General features: G+C 38.5%; 1 protein-coding gene across 10 annotated transcripts in view; it reads left to right on the top strand.

Annotated features, from left to right (window-relative positions):
* Frem1 (FRAS1 related extracellular matrix 1) overlaps window positions 1-19,200 on the top strand; it is a 146,762-nt gene that overhangs the window by 6,654 nt on the left and 120,908 nt on the right. For 9 of the 10 annotated variants that reach the window (XR_010048293.1, XM_003472257.4, XM_063251353.1 and 6 more), the window contains exon 2: window positions 18,680-19,181. Coding sequence is in view for 8 of the 10 variants with exons in the window: in XM_003472257.4 (XP_003472305.2) it covers window positions 18,939-19,181 (243 nt within the window). In the remaining 2 variants the exon portion in view is untranslated. The remainder of the gene's footprint in view (window positions 1-18,679; window positions 19,182-19,200) is intronic. The other variant, XM_063251355.1, reaches the window with a different exon arrangement.

Raw genomic sequence — 19,200 nt, 5'->3', positions numbered from 1 at the left:
TACTTTGTTTTCATTTTCTTTTAGTAATTGTTGCATTTTAAAGAAAACATACTTTTGCTCACCACCTGTCATATACAGTGTCATGGCTCAATAACTTGCATGTCCTGATTGTCACCTCTGCTATCTTAGTATCTAATTCACAGAGATGAGAATGAAACTACATGATTGTACTTAAATATGGAAAGTAGCTATTGTCTTAAGGCCCTTGAAATTTTGGAATGATTAAAAAAAGAAGTTGCTACAGGTACTGATTGATGATTAAGAGGTCTTTTAAAGGTGATTTAGGAGAACGAAGTGTATTTTACATAGCTTTTTATGTTCTATTCATATCCTGCTCACCGTGTGTCTATGTCAACACCACCACCTCCTCCTAGTGTTAGCAGATCTTCCAAATTATTAAAACAGTACTGCAGTAAAATCTGTAAACACACACACACACACACACACACACACACACGCACGTCTAAAGTCTCACATTTTAAAAATCCATTCATAATATGCTCTGGATTTAGATTTTGGCTACAGAGTATAATCACAGGTAAACTCTCAGGCAGGGATATGGGCTAGCTTTGCACATCTATGGAATTGTTCAAAAGTCCCAGATGGAACCCATTTTATCTTTCTCATTTGACCATAAAGCCTGTGTGGTGCTGATTTCACTGCACCAATCAAGAGAGAGCAGTGTGTGCTGTGCGGTGCACGCAGAGGTTATACAGCCTCACTCACTGATGCTTGCTGAATTGCTTTACTGGGAACTATTGGTTTTCATTTACACCCAATAAAGAGGCATTTCCTGATCTGGGGCTTTGTAAGTTGCTTCCAAGGCAGTCCTTTTATAGTGCATGGAAATCACAGACTATTAGAAACATTAGGAAGAGGACTCTGGGGGCCTCCCCAGTCACTTCACTGGTTAATGTTTGCCTATGTTAGGAAAGGCAAATGATGACACCTTGTGAACTGCTGGAGACATGGTCTGAGATCACTTGGAATTTCGCAGCAGGCATGCAGGCATGGAATGTCCAGTGTTGAAAAACTCCCATTTGAATTGTTACTGCTGTGTCTGGAGAGCTCTGAAAACAAGAATTTAAAAACTACATCTTGAAGACAATGTCAGGAACCACAATGTGCCAGGAGTGAGGGTAGTTGAATCTTTCTGTTAATTAAAAAAATAGCAGAACTCTCTTCATAACTGCCCTATGAAGTGAATACTATGAATCTGCACTGTACAAATGATGAAGACTTAAGTTTAAATAACTTTTTATTGAGAGTCTTTCCATAGATACTAAAGTTTTCAAAAAGTAAACAGTTTAGCTAGGACTTATCCTTGGCTCATATGCTTAAGCGAAGTCTGCCTACAAAAGAATTAGATAGACTAAAGATTACGACACAAATATGCAATGTTGCTATGCTTTCTCTTAATATAAGAAAATTCATTTTATTCAAAAAGAATTAAGTCCTTTTGTTCCTTCAAAAGATTGATCTTTGTTTTTTGTTCATTTGTTAGTAGAAATGGCCAGACTGTTTATCTCAAACTGAAGACTGCCCATAGTGGGAAGGGATCCCAAGGACAAAGGACAAGGGGCCGAGTTACAGTGTTAAAGCAAGGGCTGTGGGATAATGGCCGCTGTCTCACTAAGAATCAGCAAAAAGCAAGTGGCACACGAGGACATAGGAATTACACTTTGAAAGGATGTGTGCTACTTTTAAGTTTTAGACCAGGAGCTTTGAAGTTTTCTGTGTTGTAGCAGATGATGAAGCAGATAGCCTCAAATTCCTCTCTGATTTTCTCAACTCTGATTTTGCAAGTAATAATTTTAGGGAGAGTTATTACTCCTTACCTAATGCCAAATATACCCCACTTCTTTTTTTTTTAATCTTAAAATACAGTACTGTGAGAAAAAGCTAAGAAAAACATTAGCCTTGTGACAAATAAAATATATTACCATAATATAAGTCCTTAGCTTCGCCTTTGAAGATTCAAAGCCAAGTTCCAGGCCCAGCAGCACATGCCTGTAGTTCTCAGCTACTCAGAGGGTGGCAGGTTTGAGGCCGCCCTGGGCTGCAGAGAAGGCCTTGTCTCAGAAATGAAAAGGTTTGGAAGTGCAGCTTAGGGTGAAGACCCTGAGTTCATCCCAATGCACAAACATGCATGCACAGTTCACAGTCAGGGATAAAATTAAAACGAACAAAGTTATAACACAAATTTGTAGTTAAATTTGCATGATAATTTTTTTCACTTTATACTTTGATTTCTTTCTGACAAGTCTGCTGATTCAGGAGTCACTTACTTTTTATGTATACCTTACACATGTGACTGTCTTCCTAGGAAGAGCTGCCTACAGAGTCTCCATAAAACGTTCCCCCGTGATGCCAGATTTGGGGCTACTTCTTTACTGCATGAGCATCAGCCCTGCTCTGTCTGGGCACCCTATCTCTTCTCCTCCCTCACCCTCCCCAGTCACCACATGGGGTGATGCCTTCAGTGTACTCCTATGCTGATCCTGCAGGTCGCATCCCCAATCCTGCTTCTCTTACCTTTCTCCGCCCTGCCCTAAAGCCTCTAGGAGTGGTGCATAGACCATTGTACTATGAGGCTAGTGATGGACCCACTAGTTTGAGTGCCTAGAGAGATAACTTTTTCATCATGGTGTGTTTCCCATTGTTGCTAGCAGTGCAGATTCTCAGAAGCTCTCTCGGGTCTGTTTTCTTCCTTCTGGGGCAGTGGGGTAGACTGACATATGACAGCGTTGTCTTCTTTGCGGCCAATGCTTTTCCTCTAGTTGTGAGCCACCACACTACCCATCTCTGGGGGCACCATTCACACTGTGGCCTGGAGCAAGCTTACAGCATGCATCCTGCCCTGTCATAGTGCGCTGAAATCAAACCCCAGTAGACCTGTCTTGATACTTTTGGCAAGCAAGCTATGGCACAGATATATCTCACAGAGATATCTTCCACCTTGATGAGCTCATGCAGTATTCAGGGAATCACAGTTTGAATGATATTTACCAGCTAGTCTGGACATTGTATCTAGAATAAATATGTTCCTACTTCTAGACAGACTATAAACTAACATTTTGCATACAGATTTTTTTTGTATCTTGGGAGACTCCAAGAAACTATTTGTGCCAAGACTGCTTAAGTGCTATGTTTTTCTTTTAAAAGATTTCTCTGATGCACTGACCTTTGCAGTTCCTAAGCAAGCTTCACATTTCATCTTCTTTTTTTTTTTTTTTTTTTTTTTTTTTTTTGTTCTTCACATTTCTTAATGCCATTAGGCTTGGTGAACAACTCCATCAAGACATGAGCATGGGAGCAGAACACAAATCACACACATACACACACACACACACACACACACACACACACACACACACGGGATGTGTTTCTATGTGGGGCCTCAAGATGGAGAAGAGTCCTGTGAAAACTTACGGCACTTGAGTGGCTGAGGATACGCACATCCCAAGAAAGGATGGAGCTATAAATTATACCATTCCCTTCAACACCAGGCAGTGTGATGAACGGGACACTACTGTGGTCATCTTGACTCTTTTTTGTTGCTGACAGCCTTGCACTGCTGTATGGGGAAGTATTTTGGCTTTTCCTGGGGATCAGAGAAGTTGATTCAGCCTAACTCATGACACACGTCAAAAAATGCCTCAATGGATAATTAATGGAAATTATAGTGTTCCGACATACCTCCTCACCCCCAGTCCCTGGATTCCACTGTTATTAATGTTTTGCTGAATGTGGACTATTTATCACAATGTGTGAACCAATTGTTATGAATTAACAACCCTCGTTTACATGATGAAGTTTATCATTTGTGCTGTACATTCTGTGGGTATTGACAAATGTTCAGTGACATCCCACCACTATAATAGTGACTCTTAAAATAAGTTTAAATATCTTAAATTTTTATTGGTACATGTTTGCAGTACATAATGATTACATGCATTGTGGAGAGTTGATATAGTCTCTAATGCATCTTAATTCTTTGGACTCCCACTTCCTTTCCCCTTTCCATCTCTACATCCTCTTTTCATTTGCAAAAGTTCTATCTCCCTGTTTTAGGAAAAATTTTCTTCCATAGACCTGAGATAGAAAAACAAAGAAAGATAAACAACTTTGTTTGAGCCTTACTATGTGTGTGCTGGGGATTTTGATTTACATGGATATTATCACATTTACTTATTCAGAATCCTGAATCTATGGATTATTGTCTTCACATTAAAGATGAACAGAGTCCAAAGAAGACTTAAGTTCTTGCTCAAGGAAATGGTGGAATAGAAACAGGTGCGCAGGTCTGCCGCTCTGGCTAACAGCCTGGCCTCTGCTTTCTCTTTCTCTCCAGCTCCAATCCTGCATCAGAGAAAAAAAGAAACCCTCATTTTTTTAGTACTGTTAAATCAGAAAATTATTTACAAAGTTATGTTTTTAAGTTATTTTACTAAGTAGTGTGTAGGTGATGGCTAAAGATCTCAGAATTATGCTCAGAACCTTAGCAGGGAAGAATGTCAAGATTTCGTTGGGGTTCTATTAAGTATATTTGCTGGTTTAAGTATTGCAACTGTGACACCGTGCTTTCCCTTGCACACTTTGCATGCATCCATGGAGAATGCAGCAGATCTGTAATTCCTAACCTTTGACAAGTCCTTTCACTGCTCAGTCCCCTGATTCCTCATCTTGCTCACTGTGGGGTTTTAGGTACCTGGGCTCTTAGACCTGCCAGCGACCCTGTTGGCATTTGTTTCAGACACATTACTTCTCTTTCCTTAGCTGCAAAGTGGAAATAAAGGTAGGATCAACTGCCTATGTTGTTACGAATATTAACACCTGTGAGTTTGGCTTGTATCATTCTATGGCTTCAGGTCAGAGTCACACAGCACAGCTCAGAAAGGGTGCTGGCTGCTTTTCTGAAGTCTGAGCAATTCTTTTCATATAAAGAAGCTCTTCGTCTGGAAGGTTGGCTGTTTTGTTAATTTGCTGAATGTATTTAATTGTATTCTGATGATTTTGGTGGAATCACTAGAGCATTTTTCTTGTATGGTGTCTTAGCAAATGCCATTTTGTATTACCATGTACCTACACATAAACTTCTCTCCTATAAACTCTAAATCTCTACAACTTACAGATCATCTCTTATTTCTCTGATTTGCACTGTGTCTATCTTATCACAGAAAAGTGATATGCTCTGACCTAACATTTGTTTGTTTTTGGCTATGCTTTATTTTTTCTCTTCACCTTCAAACCTGCTGAGTCCTTTGTTCTTGTTTTCACCTTCCTAAATCCTATTCTCTCAAATTTAACTCTTCCCTCTTCTAGGAAGTATCCTTAGACCCAGTGTGAATGAAATACTACCTTCGTTTTTATTTCTTTAGTATACACTATCTTATGACTCTTCTTGAGTCATTATTTATATTTATGTCTTTCTGAATTACACTTACTTGAGGACAAGAATTTCTTTTTCTCTTTATAATCCCAACATTTAGAATGAGACTTTTTACAAAGTGGTTACTCAACAATTATTTGCAAGATGTGTAAACAAACGATCATGTTATGGCCACACAAAGAACCAGGTTGTAGGGCTAGAGGTTTAGCTCAGCAGCATAAGCGCCTGCCTTGCAAGCAGGCAGTCGTGAGTTTGATCCCTGGTACCGATAAAAATGAAAAAGACAAAAAAAAAAAAAAAAAGAACCAGGTTGTATTCTGCATATGAAATTGATCTCAGAAATGAATTCCTGAACATGCTTAATATGCATTTAAATACAATATCACTTTTGAATAATTGGATATTTCATAAATTGAGAAGTATAGAACTCATTCAAGAAGAGGAAAAGCAATTTTAGTCATTGTGACTTTGGCTGAGAAGGCCTTAGATGTGACTTTGGGTTCCTACCCATGGTTGGTCCCAGGTGAAGAATGGAGTAGAGAGAACAACAGTGAATGAAAATTTTTTTTGTTTGTTATTTAGTCAGAGCCACCTATTGTGAAAATTGGTCTCTGACTGAAAGTAAAATTAATTTAAACTATAGCTACTTCCTAATGCTTTAAAAAATTATTTTAAAGAGAATAAAACCAAACAAAATAAAATAGACTAAAGCCAATCAAAACAAAAGAGTGAAAGTGATTCAGAATTTCAAAACAGGGTAATAGGAAATCAACAATGGCTACCATAATGCCTCTTATCTTCAAAATTGCTGCTCAAACCATCAGACATAATGAAATCAAACAAGAACAGAATTAAACCAATCAAAACAGAACATTGAATAAAATAAAGCAATAAAATATAACAAAGCAAAAAAAATGAGAACAATATTGGATTTCAAAAACAAGACAAAAGGAAATCTCCCATATTTGCTGTATTGCATATTGTTATCTCTAAATAGATGCTCAGACTACTGGCTTTAGGCCTACAAAATCAATCAAATAATGCAAGCATTAAGTTGTTTTTGTATCTCATTTGCTATCAGTTCAGCTTGAGTCCCTCCAAATCAGCAGGTTGCTTATGGGGGTGATGGGTGGGGGAGGGGGTGGTTGTTCTTGTCTCCCTCCTGGCACACTGACTGTCTCATGGGAAGGGCGAATTGGCTTCTTGTTTCTCCTCTCAGGGCCCACATGGAGAAGTTCTTTTGATGGATTATGAAACTAATAGTCATTAAAAACAGAAGGAAAGTAGAGGGCACAAAATCTTTTTCCCTTTGTGTTCAGCTTTCCCTACTTTGAAGGCAGCTTTAGTAGAAAGTCTTTGTAGAGAAAGGCCAGGATTTCTTCAGGTCGATCAACATTTCTGATATAGATTCAGTACGAATGGATTTATCACAAATAGTCAGAAATTTTGTAGATATCATTTGACAATTTTTCTTAGTTATTTTTCTCATTGCTGAGACAAAATACCCAAAGCTAAAGGGGGAAGTGGTGTTTTAGATCACACTTTATAGTGGTTTCAGTCCATAGGTGGCTGGCTGCATGGCAGAGTGGCACATAGCAGAAAGGGGGTGCAGAGAACAGGTCCATTGCACCCCAAAGGTAGCAAAAGCAGTAAGTGACCTTAATAGCATCCTTCTGCACCTTTTGTATTGTATCTGGGCTTCCAGGATTAGGGTGGTACCAAGTCAATCAGTGGACTGATTTAATATTCACACACCTTTAATCCTAGCATCATATGCTCTGAAAAAGCCCCACCTATGACCACATAGGGCTTTTAATTATCTAATCTAGTGTGTCTTGAATAATTTCTCAAAGAAATTGGGTGCTTATTTAGACAAAGGATAAAAAGCTTTCTATTTCAGACTTGGAATGTTTTCTTTTCCTAACTTCTTAGAGTCTTTCCTATATAGGGTCATATTATGTTGCAAGTTTTGAAAAGGAGATTTTACTGTTCTGTGCTTCAATCATATTTATATCTAGAAAAGCTTTTGTGAGAGACTTTTTAATATATGTAAAAGAGCATTTTCAGAATCACAATTTACAAAACATGGCCTTCATTAGAGGGTAGATGTTACATGATTGACATGAAGGGAAGGAATCCTGAAAAGTTGGGTGTATAGTCAAAGGTCCACTTGAACCTACAGCCATTGTTATGATGGAGTTCTGAATGTGATAGCCCAAGCTATGGCACTTTGGCACATTGAATATTTTAATTGAAAGGGATCAGAGGAATGGCAGGTGCTCATTCTCTGAATAGCAGATCCTAAGACTCTTATGTGAGGGTAACCTTCTGATGCCCAAAGGAAAAGATTGTCCTTACCTCTGGGAATACAGAGACACTAAGAACCTGAATGAACAGGTTGTTAAATTTCCCCCAGCTCAGAGCTCATCACACCACATTTCTGCACAACTTTTGTCTCTCCATCAAATTTATAACAGAAATGGTGAGATGTAAGGCTCCATCTGGTGTTCATTTCCTTTTGAATTCTCCTGTGGCACATAATACCTGTATTAGATAAGTTGGTATGCCCTTTCTCTTGTTCATCTGTCATTTCTAAAGTTTGATTTACAGGACCAGCCAACGAACTTAAAATGGGCAGAAGGAGAGGAGTTGTGCTTTCCCTCTAGCCACGGTGGTTTAGCCTGGAGGAGGCTCTTTTTTGCATAGTTCTGGGCCAGGCAGTGTGTCCTGAGCACCTGGGATGGATACACGAAAGGGATGTTTCTGGATTGAGCATCTGTGATTAAGGAAGTTGCATGTATGATGGACATAATGCTGGGCTGTCAGAACTGAGTTTTCCATCCAGGCTTGGTTCCAGCTAGCTGTATAATTTTGGTATTCACTTTAACTACACACACACACACACACACACACACACACACACACACACCACACTTACCATTCACACATGTGTTTTCTTTGGTATTGGTGTATTTCTTTTTCATAGGTTTCTGTGTCCTTATCCTTTCATAAATGTATGCTTATAACTATGGAAAAAGCAAGCAATTCTCAAAGTGAAAGATATAGATTAGTTGATTTCTAAGGAGCCTGTAGGCTGTAGTTGAGAAAAAATTGCAGAGAAGAGGAAATAGAATGATTAAAAACTGAATTGGTGTACATTTTACTGATCTAATAGACTGAAATTATGAAGTGGTCTCTTTACCTTAGCTTTAAGCTGTCCTTATAGTAAAGGGTTGAATCCACAAGGTGCTAACAGACAGGGCATCTGTGTTACTAGTGTGCTGTGAAAGTAGCAGAGATTTCCTTTAGAGATCATTGCCTCTAGTGAAATCAAATCCTGCCACAGTCATCCATTCATTGCTCTCTGGAAGAGTTTGCATACTGCAGAAAATACACGTGGAAGTTAGTGAGGGAATTGCAAAAAAGAATGATTTTGGTGTAAAGAAAAGCACTATAATATGGCAGTGCGTGCAGAGGTCCTGGCATCGGGCAAACTGGAGTCAGTTTGTACAAGGCCAAGATCAAACTGATACCTTTGTGTAAGTTACTTGACTGCTGTGCTCCTCATTCTCCAAATCTGTAAAATCAGTATTTACCTCATAAAACCATTGCAGGGACCAAATAATATTTATGTAGAGAATTTTGAACAATGTCTACCATATAGCAAGCACTTAACAAGTATTAGCTTTTATTGTGATTAATAGGTGCCGTCTACAAGTCACTATTTATAAAATCAGAAAATAGGAGACTAGCTTAGAGGTTTGTTAGCAGAAATAAGTGAAAATATATCATATAAGGCATGTAACTCAGTACATATATATAACTCAGTACCTGTATATAGTTAAGTGTCGGTTTATATTGGTGGCCAGGCCTCATGTGTTTGTATTATGCATTTGTGACTGGTTCATTGTTTAGTGCTTGGATTGGGGGTGTGAGTGCTACACCAGCCTACGGGTGGAACCAGGATGTGATGTAATGGCAGGAAGAAGGTGTGTCTCTCTCTCCTGCCAGCTTCTGCCTTGCTGTTTGCATCTGCCATGAACTGCAGCCCTGCCATTCCACCCTGCCTTGGAGCCAAGTGAGTATGGACTGAAACCTCCAGAAACCGTAAAAAATAAATCTTTCCTTTCCCAGCTTTGGTCATCAGGTGTTTTGTCTCAGCGACAAGTTAAAAGTAACTAAGACAGTAAGAAAGCAAAAATAGGAAAACAAATATGTGTATAGGATATCCTAAAACTTGTTAAAGAGGCAGTAGATTGAAGTTTTTGATAAAGTCTTGCTTAACTAAAACATCAGGAAGAGAACCAGTTTGTCTAATGTGGACAGCCAACTAGTCCCGAGGACACAGTCTTCCTGCCCCTTACTGAATCAATTTGTATAACATGTGATTTGGATTCATTGTCTCGTTGGATAATTACGTTCAGCTGCAGGTTTATGCTTGCAACTTTTAAATATGATATATCAATTACTTTGGAAATTCTTTGTATGAAAGTTATGATAATTTTAAAGGCATGTCAAAAATTCTAGGATGGTTTCTAAGTTTATTCTGACTGCGATTTTAAAGAATTTAACGTGGTGTAGAAATCAGGTCTCCCAGGCTTTCTTTGCCCGCTCAGCCAGACATTTAAAAATCTTCATATGTTTGAGTGGGTGGAAGTGGATTGATCTTGAGATGGCTGCTTTTTATGTAAAATGCCAGTTTCCTATTAGTTTATTTTCTTTCTTAAGGGATTTTAGGGTACTTGGAAGATCTGATTCTGCAGGCTAGACATGTACACATACACACACTCAGAGAAAAGGAAAAGGGCTTCAGCAAGTAATTGCTGAAAATGAAAGGGTTTATTTTCAGTTGAACGGTAATAACTATTTGGAGTGCTAATGGGAAGAGCATCAGGCCACACGTGAATTCTGCAAAATGCAAGCAAACAAACAGCAAGCTTCACTAGACAACTGCTATCTTTTTTTTTTTTTTTAAATCAGTACCAGGGATCGAACTCACAACTGCCTATTTGCAAGGCAGGTGCTTATGCTGCTGAGCTAAATCCCCAGCCCTGACAATTGCTATCTTGGTACCTGTGCTGGGTACAGGAGGGAGAAGGTACTTGCCTTGTGGAATGTAGCTACAACTCCACAATTCTAGAGACAGATAACTTTTTTGTGTATTAATTCCCATTTATCTTTCACCTTTTAAAACTTTCATAAGTACATGTTGGCAGTATATAGTGTTTCCATTGCTCGTGTGGAGTTGGTACACATACATAACACACTTTAATTCCTTTTTGTTCCCTTTCCCTGTCCTCCTCTTCTCTGTCTCTTGATCTTCTCCCCATTTGAGAAAATTCTATCTCCCTAGTTTCTATGATCTACTTTTTATTTTGTTTTTTACTTATATTTTAGGTTTCTTATATAAAAGAATCCATGTGGTATTATGTGTTTGATTTATTTCACTTAACATTATGGTCTCAAAGTACATCTATTGTCCTACAAATGACTAAAGCTTACTTTCTTTATGGTACAGAAATATTCAATTGAGAGTAAATACTACATTTTCTTTATCCATTCATCTATATTGATGGACATTTAGGCTGCTTCTAAAACTTAGTTGTTATTGTAATGCCTTAGACAGGGATATGCAAATATCACTATAATATGATGACTTTAAATCTTTTAAGAAGACACCCAGAAGAGGAATAGCTAAGCCAAATGATTTCTAGTTGTAGTTTTTGCAGAATCTCCATACAGATTTCCATAGTGGTTGTACTAGTTTACATTCTCACTAACAATGGAGAAAAATTTCTTTTTTGCAGCAGTCTCAGCAGCATTTGCTGTTAGTTGATTTCTTGATGATAGCCATTCTTTCTCCAGAAGGATGAAATCTTCTGAATCAATGTATATTTTATTGATCTAATAGACTGACAATCTCAGTGTTGTTTTAATTTGTATTTCTCCAATGGCCAGTGATGCTGTACATTTCTTCATGTATTTATTAGCCAGTTGTACTATTACTGTAAAGTGTGTGCTTATTTTAAGTGTTCATTATTTGATTTGGTCTTTTATTTTGGGAGGATCTAATCTCTTGAGCTCCTTATATATTTGACATATTAGTCACTTGAGGAATAGCTGGCAAATTTTTCCTCATTCTATAGGGTGTATTTTCACCTTACAGTTATTTCTTTTGCTGTGTGAAAGCTTTTTGACTTTTAAAAAATTATTTTAACACCAAGTACATTTATTAGAAAAGAAGAAAGTTATGAAATATCCTCATCTCTTTCCTTGAGAAATTAAAAATAAAAGACAGAATAAAACCAAAAACAAATAGAAGAAAATAATAAAGATCGAAAAACCACAATTCCTTATTAAACTGCCAGCATCATTTTTCATAAAGATTAACATTCTGATTCTTACACCATGAAACCAGAGTTCTGTTCAGAAAGCCCTTGCCTATGGCTATGTCTTCAAGAGAGTTCTGCTTGTTTTAATCTTTCAGCAGAAATATTTAGTTCTTTGGCCTATTTTGATAATAATTTAGTACGTGGTGAGAGATGTGGGTCTAGATTCTATCTTTTGCATGTGGATAATTAGTTTTCCCACTGCTATTTATTAAAGAGGCTCTCTTTCCTCCAGTGTATGTTTTTGGCTCCTTTGTCAAAGATCAAGTAGTTGATTGTGTTTGGGGTTGTTTCTGCAGCCTTTATTTTGTTCACTAATATTCATGTCTATTTTTTGCTAATGTTATGCAAATGCTATTTTTATCATTGTAACTTTGAAATATAACTTCCAAGTCTGAGACTGTGATGCCTCGTGCTTTGCTCTTTTCCCCCAGGATTGCTTTTGCTATTCTGAGTTTCTTCTGGTTCCATATGAATTTTAGGATTGTAGAGTGCTATTGGAATTTTGATTGTGATTGCATTAAATCCAGGTATCTGGATTTAATTGGAATACTGATGTCCATTTTGACTGTATTGGTTCTGCCTACCCACCGACAAAAAATACCTCTTTATTTCCTGATGTTTTCTTTGATTTCCTTTTTCTGAATACCTTAGTTTGTGTCACTGAGGCCTTTCACTTCCTTAGTTAGGTTAATTTCTGGGCAATTTATCTTGGTGCTACTAAGAATACTACTTTTTTCCTAATTTCTTTCTCAGTGAATTCATTATTGGATTACAGGAAGTCTGTTGATTTTTGTGTGATTATTCTGAATCCTGCTACATGGCTGAATTTGGCTATTATGTCTAGGGGTCTTTTGGTGGATTTTTTTAGTTTTCTATGTAAAGGATCAGGTCATCTGCAAATAATGATAATTTGACTTCTTTCTTTCCTGTGCATATCCCCTTTCTTTTCTTTTTTTGTCTAATTGCTCTTGATAATGTTTTGAGGACTATGTTGAACAGAGCTGGTGATAGCAGACATCCTTTGATTTTCGAGTAATAGCTCTCCGTGTTTTTCCATTTAATGTGATGCTGGCAGTAGGTCTGTGGTAAATGGCTTTTATCAGATTGAGATAAGGTCCTTCTACACCTACATTCTTCAGTGTTTAAAATCAAAAAATGTTGGTTTTGTCAAAGGCTTTTTTTGCATAGAGACAAAGAATACTAAATAGCATTCTCATCAGAGCATGTCATTACTATTTATCATTGAGAATTTTCATTCATGGAGAGCCTAGGGCACAGCTGGGATCCAGGTTTTTTCTTGTGCACAGATTACCGCAGACTACTGACTGAAGTATCATGTTTATATCAGCACAAGGAATGCGTGTTCCTATGTTTAAGCTAAATGTATACTTATGGAATAAGATGAGTACATTCCTCCACCAAATAAAATGTCACTAAATTATTTTCTTCTGTTCAGGAAATTTTATAAGCAAGATAGTTTGGGTAAAGTAAACTTTGTGAATTTTTATAAGGATGAATTTGAAGCAGGGAGGGTTTCTATTTTTCAGAACATTTCTTCACACATCCTTACTGACCTGCACAGCTTGTTCAGTCATCCTAGAGCACATGGTTTCCACACGAATAAAAGACAGTGGTGGGAAATGGTCAGCAAGGCAGAACTGATTTGGAGGCCAGACATTCGGATTTTAAAATGCTCAGAAATAGAAAGCAGGCAAAGACAGGATTTTTCCTACTACAGAACCACCATAAAATTGAAGTAGCTACAAATCATTTTATAAGCTGCTTTGGGGAATCTAGCTAGATGAGGTTACTTCTTCCACTTTCAAATGTCCCCAATAATTCTGCTGATGTATGTCCATGGTAGCAATCACTAACTGTGGGCAGATGTTTCCCAAGGCTCTGACTTGGCCAGCTGTTGAGATCAAGAAAATGAAATTTCCAAGATGTGCTCTGCTTCCATTAAGCCTTTGTCAAGTAAGTGTTGGCTGCCACTGGATTCCTAATTCTGCATCAGAGACTAGATACTGTTATTTTATTTGGTGGGAGATAAAAAAAAAAAAAAAACCCATCACCTATGAAGTCTCATTTGATTTATAATCTTGATTTGCTTTACTACTGTTCTATTTTTCTTCCTTGTTCTTTCTGTCAATTCAACTGAATTCTTTCCTAATTAGAAAAATACAGGAGAAAAGTTAGAAAGTAAATAAAACACAAATAAAGCACACTTAAAAATCTTGGGGCCAGGGAATACAGCTCAGCAGCGCAGTACCTACCTGGCAAGTTCGAGGTCCTGAGTTTGATTCCTGGTACAAAAAAAAAAAAAAAAATCCTTGTGGCACCTAATTCTGCAGCCATCATTTTGCCTCTATTGATTGAAAGGTGAAGTTTATTTGATTTTGAATTTGTAAGTTGCTACCCTTGCATTCTTTTTTTTCTTTCCAACTGTGTTGCTTTGTTTTTGAAGTATCAGAATTTATGAAGCATACTTGGCTTGATATTTATTGAGCCTAATTTTGCCACCTTTACAAGGTCCAATTCTTGACATTTTGTTTTTCCTAAAAAAGCTTTACTATCTTACTCTTTTGATATTTTCATAACAATAATGTTACATTTGGATTACACTGATTATGTCTTTTGACTTCATAGGGGAACTTTTGAGGAGGGAAGATGGGTGATCCACTGTGGAAAGAGGAAATAGATATTCATAAGCATCAGGGTTACAGTTCAGATCTTCAGAGTTTAACAGTAATCGCTCCACAGCTCTTTGCTACAGGGAGCCAAACACAGAAAGAGTTTCTTTTTATTCTCTTATCTCTTCCTTGTGGATGGGCACTAGGATGTGAATTTTACCTTATCCATTAGTTAAACCCCACAGGCTATTACCTAAGATATTGCAATCATTAGTTGAGGGAGGACTAAACTAAGTTAATACAAAGTCTTGAAAAATAAGGTGATTATTAAAAGTGTATGAGTCAGGAGGATCATAAGCTTAGTGATTTCAGGAGTTCCTGTCTCAAAATTTAAAAAAAAAAAAGGCCAGGGATGTAGCTCAGTGTAAAGACCCTGGATTTAATCTCCAGTAATGAAAAACAAACAAATAAATGGATAGTCATATTTAGTCCTGAATAAGAATAATTAAAACCTCCAAGTAATGAACTAAGTAGGAAGGTTTATTTTTTGCTACATAAAATTTTGAAAAAGCAGGTGGATATGGTGACTGCTTTACAGATGTCCCAGAGACCTAGGCTCCTTCTCACCTGCAGCTCTGCCAACTGGTATAGCATGGAACAGTTCTCTTGGGCAAAGCAGCCTCCCCAATCTGGGCAACAAGGTATGTGAGGGTATAAGGAAAAAAGAATGAACAACACATGACACCTTGCAAAAGGACCAAGAGCAAAGAATACTCCGAAAAGGCTTCTCAGGGCTGCCATGTACCATTTCTTCTTAAATTCTGTTGGCGGGAATCTGGTCACACAGCCACAAATAACTGCAAGAAAGATTGTGCTCTGGGTGAGCAGGTACCTGGTTAATATTTCTATCTCTATAAAGGTGAGAGTGGATATTGCAGGACAAAATTCTCACCTTTAATATATGTTGCAAAGCAGGTGGTACATTACCACATAAGAAAAGAAGGAAACATTCACTGTATTATTTTAAAAATAGGCCTGAAATGATCTTATTTAGTATTCTAATGTGCTAACAATGGAACAGAAGATTTAATTATTTGTTTCATTTTGGTTCACACTGCCTTTCTTAAGGCATTGCTAAAGCAAGTATGTTAAAGTTACTGAGCACAAGTTTGTGAATATGGTAAAGCCTCTAAGATAGCTTTCTTTCCAATGACATTGATTCTTCCATGCTATAACCAGACCTGGCTCTACAAGTGTGGACATGGAACCCAGCTATGATTGTTACAGGAGGTAGGAGGTGAGGCTGGTCTAGAGACAGGCTAACCAGTGGGTCACAACATGTGCCAAGACCAGAAACTTGACTCTGAACTAAAGCTTTTGTTTTATGTGCTTTCCTAGAAAGAAAGATATCCCTGGGGCTTCAAACAGAATTTATTCCAGCTACTGACTGTGTGGGTGGCCGGAAACAAGAATTCCAGCACAGTATGCATATATCTACCTCTGCCAAGGGCTGTCTCAGTAGAGGCCAATGTTGGCTGCTGCCTAATCCTTTGGGGACAGCATCTGGGTGAAACCCCAGGGGCTCTCTTGCTTGGGTTTCATTTGGCATTCACAGTGAAGGGCAGCACCTGAAAAGACAGAGGATCTTCCTTTTGTCTCTTTGTCCTTTAAGGGCTAATACCAAGTCACTAATTAAGCTAATGATATTTTTTGTTCTTTGTTTTTGTGAGACAGGGTCTTGCTACATAGTTCTTGTTTGCCTTGGCTTTGAACTCACTGTGTAGCCCAGGCTGGCCTTGAATCACTGGGATTCTTCTTCCATGTGCTGGAATTATAGGTCTGTGCTGCCACGCCCAGCTCTGCTAATAATATTGTTAAATTTATTTTCTGTTAAACAACATAATGACACAATGACAATTTACCTGTGAGGTTTACTTTACAACGGCCTTTGTTGTCAGAGAATTACTTAGTGTACTTTTTGTCCATAAAAACATTTTGTTCATAAAAATTTTTATTTTCAAGTTCTGTATGGACATACTTTTAAAAGATCTTTACATATAATCAAATTTGCTTTTGTTTCTCTTTATATCACAAATACAAATGTAGTTTTGCACAAATACACATATGTAGTTTTTGAAATGTATTATTAAAGTTTTTTTTAAATTTTATTTTGAAAGTGGTAAAATACAACAGAACAAGACAGAATAAAGCCAACTAAGATCGTACAGTGAAATTGGTACAGAACTTCACAGCAGGTTACTGGGATAACAGTAATAGGTATCACAGTATATTTCATTATCTTTATAATAGTTGTTCTTTCAATCACTTATATCAAAATGAGATGAAATACAGAACATTATGGAACTTATCAAGACAGAATATTGAATAGAGTAGTACCATTAATCAGAATAGAGCAAAACAGTAATAAAAATATTTGCCTTCAAAGAGACAGTAGAAGTAAGTCCCCCTTATTTGCTATGGTCAACCTCCCAGGAGACGCTCAGATTTCTGGTTCCCATTTGCTAACAGGGGGGACAGGAGAAGAGGGGCAGGGGAAGTGGGATGTTTGACTCTAGGCCATGCATCAGTAGGTTCACTATTGCTTAGCAGGGAGGTAGGCTGGTTGTTTGGTTTTACAGTGTCCTCAGTTCCAACATGGCGTGGATCTCAGGAGCTGCTGCTGGTTTTCCCCTTTACCAGGGAGGGGAGGTGCTTGCTTGGCTTCCCAGTGTCCTAAGTTTATTATTAAAGTTTTGAACTGTATGCTTTTCCTTAAAAACAAAACAAAGCCTTTAGCCAAACAAAGCCTTAGTCAGCCTGTGCTGTTAACAGCAGAAACATTGCAGGCTGGGTGGCTCAAATATCAGAAATTTATTCCTCAGTATGGAGACTGCTTGAACTGAGCATCATTACTTCTGATCCAAAGTGATGATGGGGTTTTTATTCTAATTTTTCATAGATGTGAGTATGAGGGATATTGTTCATAACACTAATTTTCCATCTCCCAATTTTCCTGCTGTTGTGCATTCCATTTCATCTCATTCCTGGTGTTGGACCCCTGTACGGTTATAAAACTGTTAGTAGTCTGAGTTTCCTGCTGTCAACTGTAGTTTCTTTAAACCTTTCCTCTAGGGTATAAGAAAACTGAACTCTTCAAAGTGTTCTCAGTTTTCCTGGTGAGGTTTTTGCTGCCACAAGAGATGGCAAAATTTGGCCATCACCCCCATTTGTTCAAAAGCCACTCCCATGCGTACCCCCCTACATGGTCACTCACATCTTTGCTCTCTCTCTCCTGTCATCTTCTGCCAGCTGTGTGTGCAGAGCAGGATCTAGGGGAGGCGTGTGGGGTTGTAGAGGCGTTTTTCTGAGCACCATATGATGAAATTTACTTTAGTCTTGCTAATTATGTAGAGAAATTTACTAAAGTCATTCAATGTAAGACTTTTCTGTGGGTCAAATAAACCTCCATTGCATACTTGGGATTTAAGACTATATCTCAATACATTTGGCTTTGCATAAATATTTTCAGTTCTTATAGCACAGAAAAATAATCACAGAGATCTGAGTGATTAAAGTCTAAACAAAGCCTTCATTTGTCTAAACTGCGTACATTATCCCATAGTTTGCATTATAGATAATGTAAATAGACACATAGATATGCTGTCCTAGCCGTGTATATTGAAACTATGTGACTGGGTTCATGGGCCGTTTTACAGCAAATAAAAACTTGTATGTTTGCTTAAGAGAGAAATATTTCCCCCAGTTCCTATCAAGTGTTTCTTAGGTGTCTTCACTGGCAAAGTCAGTCCCTGTGACAAATATTAAAATTATTACTTAGTCGGGGCGTATTGATTTAGAATTAATTTTCAAGCAGTGTGCAAATAATCCTGTTAGTTCTCTGACACAAAGCAGAATGCAATCTCCGTTTAACAAAAGAGGAAATGGAGGCAAAGAGCTCAGCAGCTCTCTGAGCTCAAAGCCTGGGCCTTTGTTGCTCTGGGCAAGGTCCCCTCTCTCCCTCTCCTGTGGGACCACACAGGTGACACCCCATGGGGTCACCCCATCCGGAAGCAGAGCTACAACCGGGTAATGAATGGTTGTCTTGCCTTTCAGAGAGGCCCGGGGTCAAGTTAGTTTATTTGTTTTTAATTTAGCTGAAATTATAGACTGGTTGAAAGATCCCTTTGACAGTAGGGGTCTTTAAAATAGCTGCACAAGCCTTGGGGTCTCTCTGACTTTCCGCCAACCTCTTCTCCCATTCGCAGGATTAGAGAAGCTCTGGGGGCACATTCATCCTGCCAGCCCTGTTGTCAGGAGCCATCAGCGAGTTTTATTAAAGGCCCGGGGACTGTCTGAAAGACCTCCTTGTCTGAGCCTGACATGAAAGGGGACCGGTAAGATCTGGGGTCACACTTTCGGAACCCTGGCCCTGCCCCTTGGTCTGTGAGTGACAACCGTGGGGGAAACAGGCGCCTTCCTTTGTGGAAGGGACTTTTTGTTGGCCGGAAGTGTGTTGGCCCTGGCATGAGCTCTCCAGGTGGGGTTGGGCCCGGAGCCCTGCTGCTTCTGCTGCTTCTGCTGCTTCTGGATGGTGCTGCACCCACTTTGATCAGCGTGAACCGCGGGCTGAGGGTGATGAAGGGCAGCTCGGCCTTCCTGACTGCAGAGGATCTGAAGTTTGCCATCCCCAGAGAGAAAGACGTATGCAAAGTGGAGGTTGTGATGCATGAGCCCATAACGCAGAGGGTTGGGAAACTCACCCCACAGGTGGGTCATTTCTGAGATT

The sequence above is a fragment of the Cavia porcellus genome, unplaced genomic scaffold (genome assembly GCF_034190915.1).
Source record: "Cavia porcellus strain 051 isolate PalLab524CR breed Dunkin Hartley unplaced genomic scaffold, mCavPor4.1 scaffold_1, whole genome shotgun sequence".
NCBI lineage: Eukaryota > Metazoa > Chordata > Mammalia > Rodentia > Caviidae > Cavia > Cavia porcellus.
Note: the sequence above shows the minus strand (reverse complement) of the source record. Positions and strands in the feature narration are given on the sequence as shown.